The sequence below is a fragment of the Molossus molossus genome, unplaced genomic scaffold, assembly GCF_014108415.1.
Source record: "Molossus molossus isolate mMolMol1 unplaced genomic scaffold, mMolMol1.p scaffold_m16_p_14, whole genome shotgun sequence".
Lineage (NCBI taxonomy): Eukaryota > Metazoa > Chordata > Mammalia > Chiroptera > Molossidae > Molossus > Molossus molossus.
The window spans coordinates 2,155,248-2,171,736 of NW_023425349.1; the positions used below are offsets into that span (position 1 = coordinate 2,155,248).

The following is a 16,489-nucleotide window of genomic DNA, read 5'->3' on the forward strand; positions in this document are numbered from 1 at the left end:
TTGGGCGACGAGATAGAAGGCTGGAGCCCAGGGCCAGGCTGAGATGCTCACCTGCGGCTCCAAGGCCCACACAGTGAGCCCCTGGCCTACAGCGTCGGGACACCAGCTCCGTGAGGTCAGGGTCACTGGTGGGCAGGGCGCTGACCTTTCTGGCAGTAATGAGGGCACCCCAGGATTTCTCTGCTCCAGGTGACCTTTCAGGTGGGGGGCTCTGACCCCAGAAACCTTCCAGAGCCTGTTGTCTCCTCCCCCAGAGGCAGCCTTACAACCCCCAATCTCACAAACCACCAGCCACTTGCAGGATCTGAGGTTGTTTGGTTTGTGCTTGTATATGTGTGTGTGTGTGTGTGTGTGTGTGTGTGTGTGTGCGCACATTAGTGTGTACATGTGTATGCATGTGTATGTGTGGGTGTGTGTACATACGTATACATGTGTCTGTGGGTGCACATGTGTACACATGTGCATGCATGCACATCTGTGAGCATGTGTGCACTATGTTTGCATGTGGTATGTGTGTGCATCTGTGCGTGCATGTGTGCGCACTGTGTGTGCATGTGTGTGTACTGTGTGCATGTGTGTGCCGTGTGCATGTGTGTACCGTGTGCATGTGTGTGCATGTGTGCCCATGCCATGCCAAGGACTGGTGCGTGGCTTTCCGCTCTGGGTGACCCACATGTGAATGGAAGCAGAGGGAGCCCTGTCCTTGGGCGCCAGCAGGACAAAGTAAAGGAGCATCACCGCCTCAGCCGGCCCTGGACTGACCGCAGGGAGAGCCGGGTCCCCGCCCACCCCTAGGGCTGCTGGCACAGACTCTGCCACGTGCAGCCCCGGCGTGGTGCTTTCTCAGGGGCACTGCCCACGCAGCCTCAGTGTTTCGCAGCCCCACCCACGTCATGTCTGGACGAGACGAATCCTCATCCCTTCTCTGTGCCACACGGACAAGCCCCATGCGTCTACAGACTCCAGGATGGAGCTGGGGCCTCTTTCCTCCCTCTCGTCCCATTGCACAGATGCCCACACTGAGGCGCCCTGAGGGGACCCTCTCGAAGGGGCAGCGCGAGGCTCCCATCACTGCCTGCGGCCCCACGGTTCCCACCCCAGAGCTGCCTGGTCCCCCTGGAATTCAAACTACGCCGTGCACACTCGACAGCCTGGGGCTCCCAGTTCCCCTAGGTGACACTGTCACTTCACCCCGCAGCCCTGAGGGGGACCGGCACCAGCCCAACCCACCTCAGGAATGCAGGCAGCACCTGACACATTTCTGACCCCAGACCACACCATAATCTCGCAGGTGGCAGCCCCAGACCAGCGGCACCTGTTTCCTTCCCTGCCAGGTCAGTAGGCTCTGCTGAGCCCCTAGAAGCTTCTGCCACCACGCCAGGCATCACTGCCCAGCCTCCATGCCCAGGGCAGCCGTCAGCAGCCCGTCCTCCTGCTACAGACAGTAAGCAGCCTGAGAGGCTGCAGGACACAGCGGGATGCACGCTGTCCTTGGTCCCTCTGAGCCAGGAGCACTTGCTGAGGGAATCAGTTCTGCCTTTTCCGATGATAACGAGATTCATCCAGCCCGCGCTTCTGCTACGAGTGGAGGAAATCACAGAGCTTTGCGCCGCAGGGACGGTGCCGACAGAACACGTCCAGTTTGTCCTAATCAGGGCAGGGCAGCTGTCCCGCCGGCGCCGCCCAGCTCTTCCGTGCGTTGAGATCTGCACCCTCGCCTCAGTGAAGCCGAGTCCCTGGGGGAAGCCAGCCCGCACCACGGCCCGTCCAGCCCAGCCGCCCTGCAGGGTCCCGCGCTCGGCTCTTCCTGTGATTGTCTAGCCTAATCGTAGCCGCAGTGCTGCACGCTCGTAAAGGAAAACGCAGGTGACTCGCGAGGACACCGCCTTCCTGTCGGAGGTTGCACGCCTGCCGTCCCCAGAGCAAAGCCAAGAGAAAGCACCGGGCTTCCTGCTGCCAGGGGCCTCTGGCCACAAATCTGCACGGTCCTCGTCACTGCGGCCACCCCGGGCACAGCTCGGCGCCCAGGGGACAGAGAGGAAGACGGTGGGGAGCGAAGGGCATCAGAGGTCAGCACACCTGGGTTTCCATGCCAGCCAAGTAAAACTCAGCAGATTCTCCAGAAGCCCTGAGCCCCGTTCCTGGTCTGGACAGTGAGGACAGCCAGGCCGGGGCGGGGGCTGCTGAGGTGAGCCAGGACTGCAATGCCCGGGGGGTCAGCAGCCTCGTGCCCAGCACCAGGGATGCGCAGGCCAGACCATCACTGTGCACCCAGCAGAGCTTCCTCCTGGGGGGCCTGGCGGATTCTGAGGGATGTGACCGGGGCACCGTGGCCGGGGGATGCTGGGGGCCCCCCTTCCATGAGCCAGTTCCCAGCGCTTGAGGAGACGACATAAAAGGCCACCCGACTCCCCAGTCCAAGCTCTTGCACCCCAGCGAATCACACTTCCAATCTGGCTGTGATGTTTTTCATCCATGAGTCACACAATGGAAACGCAAAGGCTCCAGCCAGGGGAGGTGCGATCAGTTTTTCCATGATTTTTGGAGAACCCGTGGAGTCTGAGAGTGAGTTTAACACCAAGCCCCGCCCCCCGGGTCCCTCCTCCCGGTCCCTGTCGGTGGTGCCCCCACTACATGGCAGCCTCAGGCCCATCCAATTCTCACCTGCAGCACCAGCCAGCTGCCGCCCAGGGCGCCTGGGGTCCTGGCTGCTCACACCTGCGCTGGTGCCGGCTGCAAAATGCCACACACGAGTCTCCACTGGGCGGGGGCGGGGGGTACGGGGGTGCAGGGACAGGGCGGGGGATGGTCACGTCCCAGTCTCACTGGACCCTGAGGCTGGCTGCAGTGATCAGGGGTCAGCGTAGCCAGCTGAGAGGGACGCTTCGTCGCCAGACTGAGAAACAGGCAACAGAGCCAGCGTCAGGGCCGGGCAGACAGGGCCCCTCCTCAAAAGCCCACTGGACTTTACAAAGAGCACGGTCTCAGCTGCTACCCTGTCGGCTGTGTGGCCCTGGACATGCAGATGACCAGCCCAGACACAGACAGAGGCCCACACTTGGCTGGGCAGCACCGGAGTGAAGCTGGCCCACCCTCTCCCCCCTGGACTCTCAGAGCAGCAGGCCGTGGGGATGGGGTTGACCCTGCAGCACGGGGACACACTTCGTGACAAGCTCCACAGAGGATGGGACATGGACCTGGCACAACCACACAGACAGCCAAGGCACTGACCACACATGACAGGGAGCCAGGTGCCCCTCTCCAGCTGGGGGGCCTCAAGTGCATCACCTAATCTATCCAGCCCTCTGTTCATTTGTAAAAGAGGATAATGAGACCTACCTCACAGAAGTACCCTGAGGACTGTGTGAGGGTCCATTCACGAAGCTCAGTGGGCCTTGGACATAGTGAGACCAAGATACACAGCCACCACATCACCACCACCAGCACCATCACCACCACCACCAGCACCATCACCACCAGCACCACCACCAGCACCAGCCATCATCACCAGCACCACCACCAGCACCAGCACCAGCACCACCATCACCACCATCATTACCAACATCACCACCACCACCATCACCACCACCATCACTACCACCATCACCATCATCACCATCACCACCACCACCACCATCACCACCACCAGCACCATCACCACCAGCACCATCACCAGCACCACCAGCAGCACTACCACCATCACCATCATCACCATCACCACCACCACCACCATCACCACCACCAGCACCATCACCACCAACACCAGCACAATCACCACCACCATCATCACCATCACCACCACCAGCACCACCACCAGCACCATCACCACCACCATCACCATCACCACCACCACCACCAGCACCAGCACCATCACCACCAGCACCATCACCACCACCACCACTACCACCAGCATCATCATCACCATCACCACCACCACCACAATCACCACCACCAGCACCATCACCACCAGCACCAGCACCACCAGCACCATCACCACCATCATCACCACCACCACCACCAGCACCATCATCACCATCACCACCACCAGCACCATCACCACCACCACCACCAGCACCACCACCTTCATCACCAGCACCATCACTACCATCACCATCAATATCATCACCACCATCACCATCACCACCACCATCACCATCACCACCATCATCAATATATCACCACTAACACCATCACCACCATCACCACCAGCACCATCACCACCACCACCGTCACCACCATCACCAATATCATCACCACCATCATCACCACCATCACCATCACCACCATCACTATCACCACCATCATCAATATCATCACCACCACACCATCACCACCACCACCACCAGCACCACCACCATCAATATCATCACCACCATCACCAGCACCATCACCAGCACCACCATCATTACCAACATCACCATCACCACCATCACCACCATCAACATCACCACCATCATCACCATCATCACCATCACCACCATCAACATCAACATCACTATCACCATCACCAGCATCATCATTACCATCATCACCATCACCACCATCATCGTCACCATCAACATAACCATCACCATCCTTATCACTACCATCATCACCACCATCATTATTACCATAATCACCATCAACATCACCATCAACATCACCACCACCACCACCACCACCATCATCACCACCATCACCACCATCACTACCATCATCATCACCATCCCCACCATCATCATCACCATCACAATCACTACCATCACCACCATCACCATCATAATCATCATCACCATCAGCAATATCACCATTATCACCTCTATTACCATCATTATTCCATACCACCACTATCATCACCACCACCACCACCATCACCGTCAATGGCCCTCAGTCCCTGACAAAGGCTCACCAGCCTCCCTACATGGAGGCACTCGGCTTGGATTATTCTCTCACTGTTCAGCCAGCATCTGCAGCACCTCTGCGGTGAGCCTTACGGACACAAAGATGAATGAATCAGTGTCTTGACCTCAGCCTCAACCTCTCAGTACTTCCTCCAGAAGCAGCCCACATGGCCGATGACTGACTGCCTGGGGCGGTCTCGGAAGACATCCTGGAGTTGGTGGCCTCCAAGCTGGGCCTGGTAGAGGAGGTGATGCTACATGTTCCCCTCTGCGAACGTTCCATTCACTGTGCTCGCTCTGCTACCGCCCCATCCTGTCACCCTGGGTGAGACTCCAGACTAACCCGAACCCGAACCTGCTCTCCTTCCCACCTTCCCTGTCTGAGGCTCAGACTCCAGGTCTGCAGCTCGGCCTCAGCTGGGCATGGTCCAGGCCCTCGATCAGCTGCCGTCTGTTCTGAGCATGCTCCTGCAATGCCACGTCACACCCACGGTCACTACGTCCTCTCGGTAGGAAGTGCTCCACCCCCTCCCATCCTGCCCTGGTGCAACTATTTGACCCCACGCAGAAGTTCCCATCGATCCTGAGGGAATTCCACTTCCTAGTTCTAGAGCCTGGCCTCAGCCGGAAGACCTGAGAGCACGTTCTGTCACCGAGGGAGTGACCCGCCACTGTCCGTGACCGTCAGACCTGCAAATCCACAGCCGCCAGAGGACTCTCAAGCACGTCGCCGCCCCGTCTGGGGCCTTGGGCTTTCCGAACCAGCCGGGGCCGGTGCCTGGGCTTCTCGGGGTGCGGAGGCTGCAGGCGCCCGGCCTTCCAGTGCTGGGAGCGTCCAGATGCATCCAGGACGGGGCGGGCAGGGACGTGCGACCAGGACGGGGTGGGCAGGGACGTGCGTCCAGGACGGGGCGGGCAGGGACGTGCGTCCAGGGCGGGGCGGGCAGGGACATGCGTCCAGGGCGGGGCGGGCAGGGACGTGCGTCCAGGGTGGGGCGGGCAGGGACGTGCGACCAGGACGGGGCGGGCAGGGACGTGCGACCAGGAGGGGGCGGGCAGGGACGTGCGACCAGGGCGGGGCGGGCAGGGACGTGCGTCGTGCGACCAGGGCGGGGCGGGCAGGGACGTGCGACCAGGAGGGGGTGGGCAGGGACGTGCGTCCAGGACGGGGCGGGCAGGGACGTGCGACCAGGAGGGGGGTGGGCAGGGACGTGCGACCAGGGCGGGGCGGGCAGGGACGTGCGTCCAGGACAGGGCGGGCAGGGACGTGCGACCAGGAGGGGGCGGCAGGGACGTGCGTCCAGGACGGGGCGGGCAGGGACGTGCGTCCAGGACGGGGCGGGCAGGGACGTGCGTCCAGGACGGGGCGGGCAGGGACCTGCGACCAGGACGGGGCGGGCAGGGACGTGCGTCCAGGACGGGGCGGGCAGGGACCTGCGACCAGGAGGGGTGGGCAGGGACGTGCGACCAGGGCGGGGCGGGCAGGGACGTGCGTCCAGGGCGGGGCGGGCAGGGACGTGCGTCCAGGACGGGGCGGGCAGGGACGTGCGTCCAGGACGGGGCGGGCAGGGACCTGCGACCAGGACGGGGCGGGCAGGGACGTGCGTCCAGGGCGGGGCGGGCAGGGACGTGCGACCAGGACGGGGCGGGCTGGGACGTGCGACCAGGACGGGGCGGGCTGGGACGTGCGTCCAGGACGGGGCGGGCAGGGACGTGCGTCCAGGACGGGGCGGGCTGGGACGTGCATCTGACAGATTTTCCATGTTCTCAGATCGAGGCTCAGCACAACCGGCACGACTGCCAATGACTGCTCCGCGTGCCTCCCAGCTGGGCCCCCAACCGCGGACACAGTCTCAGGGGCCCCCCGGTCCCGGAGGCTTCTCCCAAGGCCAGCATAAGGCTCCCAGGGTGGCTCCCACCCGGGGTGCAGGACGAGGAAGGCCTACAGCCAGCCTTGCGAGCCCCTCCCTGTCTCCCTGCTGTGTGTCCCCCTCCAAGGGGCCTCATCACACCCCCACGCCCACAGCTGCCACCCGTGAGCCGACCCTTTGCAGGGGAGGCTGATTCCAGCTCCTGCACCTGCCGGCGGGGCTGGCCGACCTCTCTGGACGTCCCCCTCTACCAGGTGGAGGTAATAATAACCAACTGCCCTCCCACGGTGGGTCAGGAGAGCTGGAGAACTCAGTGACCTGTGTGCCCGCACCCGGGGCCCTGGGACCATGTCCAGGCTCAGGCTGCTGACTTCGAACCGTCTCCTGTGGTCCGACCACAAGCCTAGCTGCCCCCTTTTCTGGATGAGGAACCGCCGAGGTTTTCCCAAGGCCATGTTCCTGGTAAGCTGGCGGGGGAGGGGGTGGCCAGAGCTCTGCTGTAGCTCCCTACTGCCCCCTGGTGGCTGGCCATGAAAAAGAAGCTCCCCCGTGTGGCAGGACCTCCGGGGCATCCAGCAGCCCCCACCGCAGCTCCCAGACTCAGGTGGGGGGCTCCCCTTGACCACTGCTCCCCACGGCAGGTGAGACCCTGGGATCAGTACCCACAAGCTCGGGCTGCCCCTCCAGGAACACTGCCCACCCTGCTCCCCCCTGATGTGACCGAGCCCGTCCCCGAGTCGGTGACCTCTCTCCGGAGCTACGGCAGCACCTCGGGTCACCACACAGAGACATGCCCCTCCCGGGCACCGATCCGCCGAGGGGCCCACGGGTCAGGAAGTCCACTGTAAGGGGCGCGATGTCATCCACAGGCCTGGCTGCTCCAGTTTCTAGGAACAGAGCTGAAGCCCTCCTGCGCCAGCCACAGGAGGGCAGGGCCTGCCTAACTGTGGGGTGTCTCCGGACCCCTCCTTGCCGGCCCCCCACGCAGAGACAACCCATCCCAGCTGATGGGCTCAACACGGGCCACAAGCACCCAGCGCGACCCAGGCCAGCCCAGGGCCACGTCCTCAGAGCCGGACGCCTGCCCTCAAGACACCTGACCACCCGAGGCACGAACATCAACATGAGACCACGCCATGTCCCCATGTCACCCGGCTCCCACCTGGCTCTGCTGAGCAGCCACACCCTCCCCGATGCCCAGCTGGTCACTGGCCCAAAGCCCGCAGGCAGCCGCCACCTGCACCAGGCAGGCGTCCAGGCCCACGCTCGCCCGCTGCCCAGCCTTCCCTGGACTGTGAACAGGAGATGGAAACACCTCAGACTCTGCACATCGTCCTCCGCGGCTGGCCGGCTGCCCGTCCGAGCGGGGCGTCACTCACAGCGCCGCCCGACCACCCCCGCCACCCAGAGAAACACCCTCCCACCTCCTCGGTGCCCGGCTCACAGCCAGAGAGAGCCTCTTTGTGAGAGCGTATTTATTTTAGGATGCTCCTTTTTTAAAGATCGATAAAGCTTTTTCCTGACTCTCCAGTAAAAGGTACAGAGGAAGCACACAGACCACTGGGAACCACAAAGGTTCGGCACAGAAAAGCGGCCGCGCAAGGAAGAGTTCCAACCGGCCGCACGTCGCCAACCCGCACCCCTTCCCACCCAGACTCGGAACTCCTCCGACACAACCACAGGCCACGGCCGCGGGGACCCCGGCTCCCGTCCCTGGCAGATCCCCAAGCTGAGCGCTTCGCGAGTCAGCCCAGGTCAGCTCCCCAACATCTCTCGGGGCATCGGGACTGGTCCCCACGTTTTACAAATGGGAGTCTCAACGCTCAGCAAAGTCACCTGCTGTACCTGGATCCTCCCACCAGGAAGAGGTCTGCACCAGCAAAAGCTCCATCCAGTCTGTGCACCCCCGAGCTCCCCAGGAGAGCCCGAAGAGCCTCCTGCCTGGCTGAAGCCAGCCCCGGGCAGGAGCGTGCTTGGAGGGGGTCTCCGTCACTTCACAATCTAGCAAAGCCGGCAGGATCCAGGGACCAGCCCATCCTGCCGTCCCACAGGCTCAGGGGTCCTGGACCCCTGCTCCGCACAAGTCCTCCAGGCTCGGCAGCACCCACCGACCCACCCACCTCACACCCCTGCAGACCCTGCGGCTCTCCACCCCTCCACGCAGACGTGGCCGTGCTGACTTTCCGGGTCTCCACGCCGAGCTCCTCCCCACGCCTCTGCCCCCGACGCTGGCTAAGGCGAATGGGCAGCTAACCCGTCAAGCCGTTGGTCCAAGGAAGGCGGCGAGCCGTTGGACTGCATTCAGCCTCACAGAGTTGGGCCACAGCTCTGCGGAGCAGCCGCCTGCACAATCCCATTTCACAGGGGAAACTGCTGAGGCTCAGGAAGGGCAGTGACTCGCCTGGGACCCCACATCCAGCACGTGCGGGAGAGACTGGGCCCCCTGAACTTCTGGGTCACAGTGAGTGCCCCGGCCCATCCTGGCTTCCGGATGCTCAAAGCGGCGGGTGCGCGGCTCCGCCCACCCTCCCCACTGGCAGACCCTGGGTCTGCACAGACATCACCACCGTCAGACCGGAGAGGGATGGGTCAGCGCCTGTCCAGCTTGGCGGGTCCCCATCACCGAGCAGACGCACGGACCAGCGGTGAAGCAGGGCTGGCCGGGCGCTGGCCGTTCAAACACGGACACTCGAGCCAGACGGGGAGCAGAGGCTGGCTCTCGGGGACTTCGGGAGGAGACACTGCCCATCCTGTCTTTGGTCTCTGGGGACCCCAGCACGAAACCCCAGAGCTGGGAGAGGCCTCGAAACTGCCTCCCCGGGTGGTTTCAAACACACAAGCCGTGGAACCTTGGAACATCAAAATCCTCCTCCACGGCCGGTTACGTCAAGGACAGAATATCAGCGGAGCGTCCTGGCCATCACCCGGCCCGAGCCAGGGACAGCGCTGGTCACCGAAGTGCATGGCAGGTTCCAGGGCCCTGTGGCGGCATCTCGGGGTGCGGGGCCTAGGAAGCTGAAATTCCACAGTGCCCAGGGCACCCAGGAGGGCTGGGCACCAGCGGTCACCTACTCCGGCAGCAGACAGTTCTCCGATGCCATCTATGCTGACCCCCGGCTATAAGGGGAGACACGCGGCCTCCCAGGGCGAGTTCTGAAGTGGGGCTCCCGGGGCATTTCCCAGGACAGCTGGGCGGCAGGCTGGGCACAGTGGGCGCGATCTACCCAGAACATCTCTGAAATGTGGGCCCACATGTCTCCCTGAAGCTCCCACTCACTGTCCGAACTCTGCCCCCACATCCAGCCCACAGGCAGCTGCCCCTCTTTCCAGGACGACCCTCGGATGACCGGAGGCAGAGGTCCTTCCCAAGCTGTTCCCCAAGAGACACGGATATTGGGCCCCTTGCACAAGGGCGGCCACCACCGTCCTTACGTGGCCTCTCCATCACCACAAACACCCTTGGGATGGCAGCACAGGTTTCAGTCCAACAAAAACCACGGCCACTGCAGAATGCCACCCGCCCCTGACAGAGGGCACAGGCCCGCCACGGCCGCCGCAGAGGCTCGACGTCTGTCCCAGGGGGTGCGTGGGACGGCCCGCCCCGCTGGCTCACCTCAAATACATCCTCGTCCAGAATCCGCGTGCCGAACACAATGATGCCGTCAGTGTCTATCAGGGGGTGGTCACTGCGGTCCAGGAATTTGGTGGCCTTCTTTTTACAGTCCAGGATCAAGGTGACGTTTTTCTTGTGGACGCTGAGTGCAATTCTGTGCCACCTGCAAAGAAACAGACAGCCGGGGTGGGCGAAAGTGACAGAGGACACCAGCACAGGTGCCTGAGGCGCAGACGTCTGGGGACACGCGGAAGGGCCCTCCCTGCGCCGTCGCGGGGGCTGCGCCGCTCAGAGCTGAGCCTCTGCCGTCAGATCCCAGCCGCACAGCGCACCACCGTGGGCGCCCTCCGCCCCGGCGGCCTCCAATGTCTCCTCTCAGACGAGGCCAGCCGTCTGAACCCACAAACTCGCTCACGGGGAAGCCCTGGGCGCAGGCTCTGAAACCTGGACTGGGCGCGCCAGCGGGTCACGGGCAGGGGCCCAGCAGGGCGCAGCCTTAAGTGACCGTCTGAACCACAGCAGCAGAGGGAAGGCTGCCTCAGACTGCTGGCCACCCAAGAGGTGACCTTCACACCACCGGGGCTTGGGCGTGCGCCCAACAGAACCCTGGGAATTTCTGCCCGGTCTTCATCGTTTCTTCCCACATCTAACATGTCTGTGCCCGTCGGGATTCGGAAATCCTTTGTGGACGAGCAGGTCACAGTGACACTGTACCAAGGGGAGACGGAGGCCAAGGGAGAAGAAAGGCCGGGGCCTGTCCTCAGGACTCCCAGCCCACGGCTGTCCACCTGGTGCGACCTCAGGGCATCTGGGCACCCAGTGCAGGAAAGCACGGCCTGCTGGGATGCCGCGCCCCCGCCCCCACCCGTCCCCGCGCGCGGGCTCTGGGTGGCCTGCCGGATGTCCCAGCAGGCCTGGGCTGCTGAGCGGCCTCCACTTACTTGCCATCCGACAGGTTGATGCCCCTGAAGAGGGGGTAATCTTCGGGCCCCGGCTTCCCCGTGTGGTCCTCGTAGAGGAAGACCGGAGAGCGGCCCATCTCCAGGCCGATCTGCTGGATGCCCTGCTCGTTGTAGATGGAGACCAGGAAGGCCTGGCTGCCTTTCTTGGCTTTCACAGTGGTTAGAATGGAGAAGTCCTCGGGAAACGCAGCCGCTGGGACAGAAGACAGACATGAGAAGGCAGTCGGGAAGCCACCGACCGTGTCCACGCGACCACAAACGGACCAGCTCGGGGACCTGGCAACCTGGCCTGCATATGAGGGTGCAGCCATGGGCTGCACAACTGCCCCCTGATCAAACTGTTCCTGCAGCCCTCTCTCTCCCCACACGGCCAAGCCTGACCCCTTCAAGACTCAGTTCAAATGAAGACTGGTCCTTCCACGCCACCTTCTCAGTCCCTACACTTTGTACATCTCCGTACAGTCCTACTGGGAACCCCTAGAAGGTGAGGTTCCTGAGGGCAGGGCTGCTTCGGGTTTGCCTGTGAACCCTCTGCAGTGCCTAAAGCTGTGCCTCGTGCAGTGTGTCTTATTCAGCGCCCTCTGGGGGGCAGGGGGACACCAGGCAGGGAGGGGATCAAGTCGAATTTCACTTTTTGCCATTTCCTGGTTGACACGCAAAACAGAGAAAAAGTAGAAAGAATTCAAGACGTTAATCCAAATGAGAAAGAAACAACAAAGAGACAAAGAAGGGCAGAACCCTGTTGTGTTGATGTGCGGGAACGCTCCCTACTACACAGGCCAGAAACGATCGCAGTCAGTTAAAGCCAGACCCCAGCGGGCCTGCCCCACAGTGCCGCGGACCTCCGCACGCCCGCCCGCGCCCCCTTCCCGGCGTCCCAGGCGCCCCAAGGGTTCCCCTGCCACCTTGTGCAATTTGCAGTTCTGCGGACAGCCTGGGGCCAGCAGAGCTTGGAGCACGAGGGCTCATGGGTGTGCGTCCAGCCAGCCAGACATGCTCAGCCAGGTCAGTGCTTCCCAGCTCCGGCCTGGAGCGGAGCCCACGGAGGTGTCAGGCGGACACACGGCAGGGCAAGGGCAGAGCCCACACCGCAGCCGCTCGCGCTCAGTAGCGCTCTCGAGGGCTGGGGGTCTGGCTGAGGGCCCGGAGGAGGAAGGGATCCATTATCAGCTGCTCCTTCAGGAAGGTAACAAGGTCAACCAGATGGCCCAGATCGCCAGGCTGGCAGGGAAGCTGTGTGAGGGTGCCCTCTGCTGGCACAACTGCTGCGCGGCGGGGCAGCCGGCTCCGCTCCTGCTCATTGGAGCAGAATGCCGCAGGGCTCACTCTGGGGAGAGGGGTTGTCTGCCGCACCAGGCCGAGGGCGTCCTAAGACCTACCGGCTGTGCCCGAGCCCCCCGTGGGACCCACGTGGAGAGGTCTTACTAGAGCGAGGGCAAAGTGGGCACCGCCCCTCCAAACAGTGACATCAAGTGTCCCCTGAAGGCCAGCTCAGAGTTTTGTGAGGTCTCGAGGCTGAGGCGGACCCCACGGTTCTTTGCGAGGCGTGAACTCGGGGCCCTGACCTGTGACGATGAGTCAGTCTCGGGGCTGAACGGCTCGATGCAGGGCGACTCGGCGCCCAAAGATGGGCTCCCAGTGAGAACCCGAAGGGACTCAGTGCCTCTGCGCGATCTCGCCAGCCCGAGGATGTCCTGAAAAAGGGCTGACCGAGCCTGACGGACTTAAAGTGGGGGAAACGCGAGGGGAGAAGCCCCAAGTGGTGGGAGAAAGGGCCACAGGACGCAAAAATGCAGCCTGTAGCCCTGGCCGGTTTGGCTCAGCGGTTAGAGCGCCGGCCTGCGGTCCCGAGAGACCCGGGTTCGGTTCCCGCTAAGGGCATGTACCTCGGTTGCAGTTTGTCCCCGGCTCTGCTTGGGTTGTGCGGGTGGCAGCCACTCGATGTGTCCCTTTCACATCGATGTTTCTCTCTCTCTCTCTCTCTCTCTCTCCCTCCAGCTCTATCTGAATAAAAAATGGAAAAATGTCCTCCGATGAGGATTAAAAAAAAAAAATGCAGCCCGTAACTGTGTTCTTCGGGGACCAGGGGGGACCCGGGAGGAACAAAGGACCGGTACTTGGCAAAAGACAGCCCGGCTCCGGGTTCCGAGTCTGGGTCACAGCCAAGTCTCCAGAATAGGGTGCAGAGCCTTCTAATCATCACAAAACATTCCTTCAGGTGGGTCCCTGCCCACGGTCCCCTGGTCCCCCTCGGATCTGAATCAGAAAGACAAACCCACTTCAGGCAGGGGGAGGGGTCATGCACCACTGGCCTGTTGACCCTCGACCGGGTAAGCTCAGAGCATGTTATTGAGTCTGGGTGGGGGGAGGGGTGGCACATACCGCCCCATGGCCAGGTGCCAGGGACAACTTGGATGCCGGTCTCAGCAGCAAACACAGCTCCCACTCTGGGGAGGCGATTAAAAGCAGAGCTCCGGCCGGCGGCATGGATTCTGGTTAAGAGCCCACACTCTGGCTGGGAGCCGTCCATGTGTCTCCTGATGTCACTGCACCCAATTCAGTGTCTGTCTGGTAGCGCTTCCGCCCCATCGACCCCGTAGAGCCTCTCAACCTCTCCCCCAGGAACCATCCACCCCCGTGGTCACACTAGGGGTTCCGGCAGCCTGCCTGTCTGCACGGGAGAGACACCTGCTTGGACAGCGAGGCGCCAGGCGCCCACCCCTGGTGGTGGACGGTGACGGCGGCCGGGCTGGGTTTCCCTATAATGAGATCAAACCCGGCTCAGTGTCGGGGAGAGGCTCCCCGGGAGACGGAGCTGTTCTCACAGGCGGATTCGGGTGGCTCCTGGCTGCAGGCCGAAGGGGTGCCCGCCCCCCGCACAACCCGCCCTCTCTTACCAGGGTACAGCTGCTTGGTGGGCGCGCTGAGCTGGGCCTCCTTCGTGACCCTGTAGGCGACGTCCGGGCCTTTGGAAGACCTCCGCGTTGCGCAGAAACCTGTTGTCTTGGTTATGCCGTCAGGCAAGTTGTGGAAATCTAGAACCTTCAGGAGATCCGCGGGCTGAGCTGGAAGGACAAGGGGGAGGCGTGGGGTCAGCCACGGGCTTGTGCAGGGGCGCCCCGGGGGGGAGGCGCCAGAAACCAGCTCAGAGCCAGCTCGGAAGCCGGGTGCGGGGTGGAGGCCGGGATCCCGCTTTGGAGACACCACACATCCAGGTGGCAGCCCAGGTTCCCATCCCAGGTCCCCGTGCGGTGCCCCCCACAGCCGCCCCATCCCAACTCAGCTGACACACGTTCCCTCCGGGTCCTCCGCGGGCAGGCGCTGGACTCGCCACCCCGGCTCCTGGCCTCGGCTTACAGCACTATCCCGTCCCCACTCGGCCCCGGAGACCTATGTGTACACGCCAGACAGCGCGGAACAGAGGGCGGGGGAGGAGCTGGTCCCTGCACCCCTGCCGGGAAGTTCCTGACCCTCACCCAGGGCTCCTCGGAGGACAGGGGAGAAGCCGGCGTCCCGCGGAAGCCGCTCTGACCGCAGAGCTCACCCCCCACCCCCATCCCACGCAGGAGGCCGCCTCGAGTGCCCGCCCTAAACAAAGCCGGTTTCACGTGGAAATTCAGCTCATGTTACCGCAGACAAGAGGCCCCTCGGAGTCCTGGCAGAGAAAAGAAACACTGGCCTGGCGTGCGGCTGGGGAGCCACCCGGGGGTTTCGGGAAACCCAGCTCCCAGCATTCACAGGAGTGTGGGTGTGGCTGGCCAGGCCCCCTCTGCTGGGGCACCCGAGCCTCACCTGGCCAGAGCACCTCACCACCCTGTCCTAGGTGGTCGGTTCAGGGTGAGCACGAGACTAGCCCCGGTCAAGGAAGCTCCATCCTCAGATTTTTCCGTTGGAAAAGAGAAATTCTCTGAGGTCTGCTGCCTCGACTCATGGACGGCGAACCTGGACCTGCAGGGGGCCATCTCCGGGGTGTGGGAGTACCTGTCTGAGAATGCAGAGAGACAGACTTCCACCGCAGTATTTGGGCTCCTAGATCAAGCCGTACCTGAAGAAGTCTCATCTACCTAGGCCAATACGTTGTCCTTAAGCTTACACCCATCTGCATTAAACTCAGACACCTGCTACTAAAAAGTCAGCACCTGCTGCTCACACAAGCTTGCCCCTTGGGTCCCTGGCCCTCCTTAACTACTCATTTGACCAGCTCACCAGCCTTTCTCCCCTGGACCCACTCAGAGGAAAGTCCCACTTTTTTTCTAAATATTTTTTTTATTGATTTTCGAGAGAGAGAGAAAGCGAGAGAGCTAGAAACATCGACGTGAGAAACACATGGATCGGCTGCCTCCTGCACGCCCCCTACTGGGGATCGAGCCTGCAACTGGGGCATGTGCCCTGACCCGAAATCGAACCGGGACCTCTCAGTCCACGGGAGGACGCTCAGTCCACTGGGCCACACCAGCAGGGCAAAGTCCCACTTCTTTTTAACAAGGGAAGAAGACTGGGAGGTGAGAAAGGCCCCCCAACATCGGTTTCCCCTTCATCAGCTTCTGAGGAATCTGGTGCCCGGCAGCTGTCCCCGGAGCTTGGCACGAGCACCAGAGAGGACGGGGCCCAGTGGCCATGCAGCCTCACTGCTGTCCAGACAAGACGACAGAGGCCCTGTGTCTGAGAGGGGGGCCTGGGAGGGGGCCGGGGCCCAGCCAGTGTGTTCAGTGCCGGCACTGTGGACGGTGCCCACCAGGGGTGGTGCAGGTAGCACCGTGCCGGCCACCCCCAACCACGATGAGCTGGGGGTGGAGAGTGAAGCTCCTCTCCTCCATGTCCTCCACCAGAGCCCAGCCCCACCGGCGGCGCCCGATGCACCTGTGCCCGGGCCCAGAGTCCTGCGTCCCCGGCCCCCCGTGGTAGCATCGCCACAGCCCAGCTTTGCTGCAGTCCTCGGACATGTTAGTCAAGACACCAGAAACGTGGGGACGAGGCCCTCCCAGCTGGGTAGGACACTGTCAGGTCGGACGGAGGGAGGGCAGTGCGGGGCCGGCACACGTGGTCCAGGCTGGCCGCCACTCTCGCGCGGAGTTACTGCCCGGGTGGCTGCTTTGATCTTCCTGGGGGGTGCTCGGCTCCCACCCAGAGCCCAGCCCCCACGGAAGTGCGGTCCGCCCCTAG

At 62.8% G+C, this 16,489-nt stretch overlaps 1 protein-coding gene across 1 annotated transcript in view; it reads right to left on the reverse strand.

Annotated features, from left to right (window-relative positions):
- The window catches only part of COL5A1 (collagen type V alpha 1 chain), a 95,364-nt gene extending 79,095 nt beyond the window's left edge, over positions 1 to 16,269 (reverse strand). Inside the window, exons 1-4 of the mRNA XM_036261675.1 lie at positions 16,062 to 16,269; positions 14,224 to 14,391; positions 11,306 to 11,519; positions 10,365 to 10,527 (exon numbers count right to left, since the gene is read on the reverse strand). Of these exons, the coding sequence (XP_036117568.1) occupies positions 10,365 to 10,527; positions 11,306 to 11,519; positions 14,224 to 14,391; positions 16,062 to 16,269 (753 nt within the window). The remainder of the gene's footprint in view (positions 1 to 10,364; positions 10,528 to 11,305; positions 11,520 to 14,223; positions 14,392 to 16,061) is intronic.
- Positions 16,270 to 16,489: the final 220 nt, after the last annotated feature.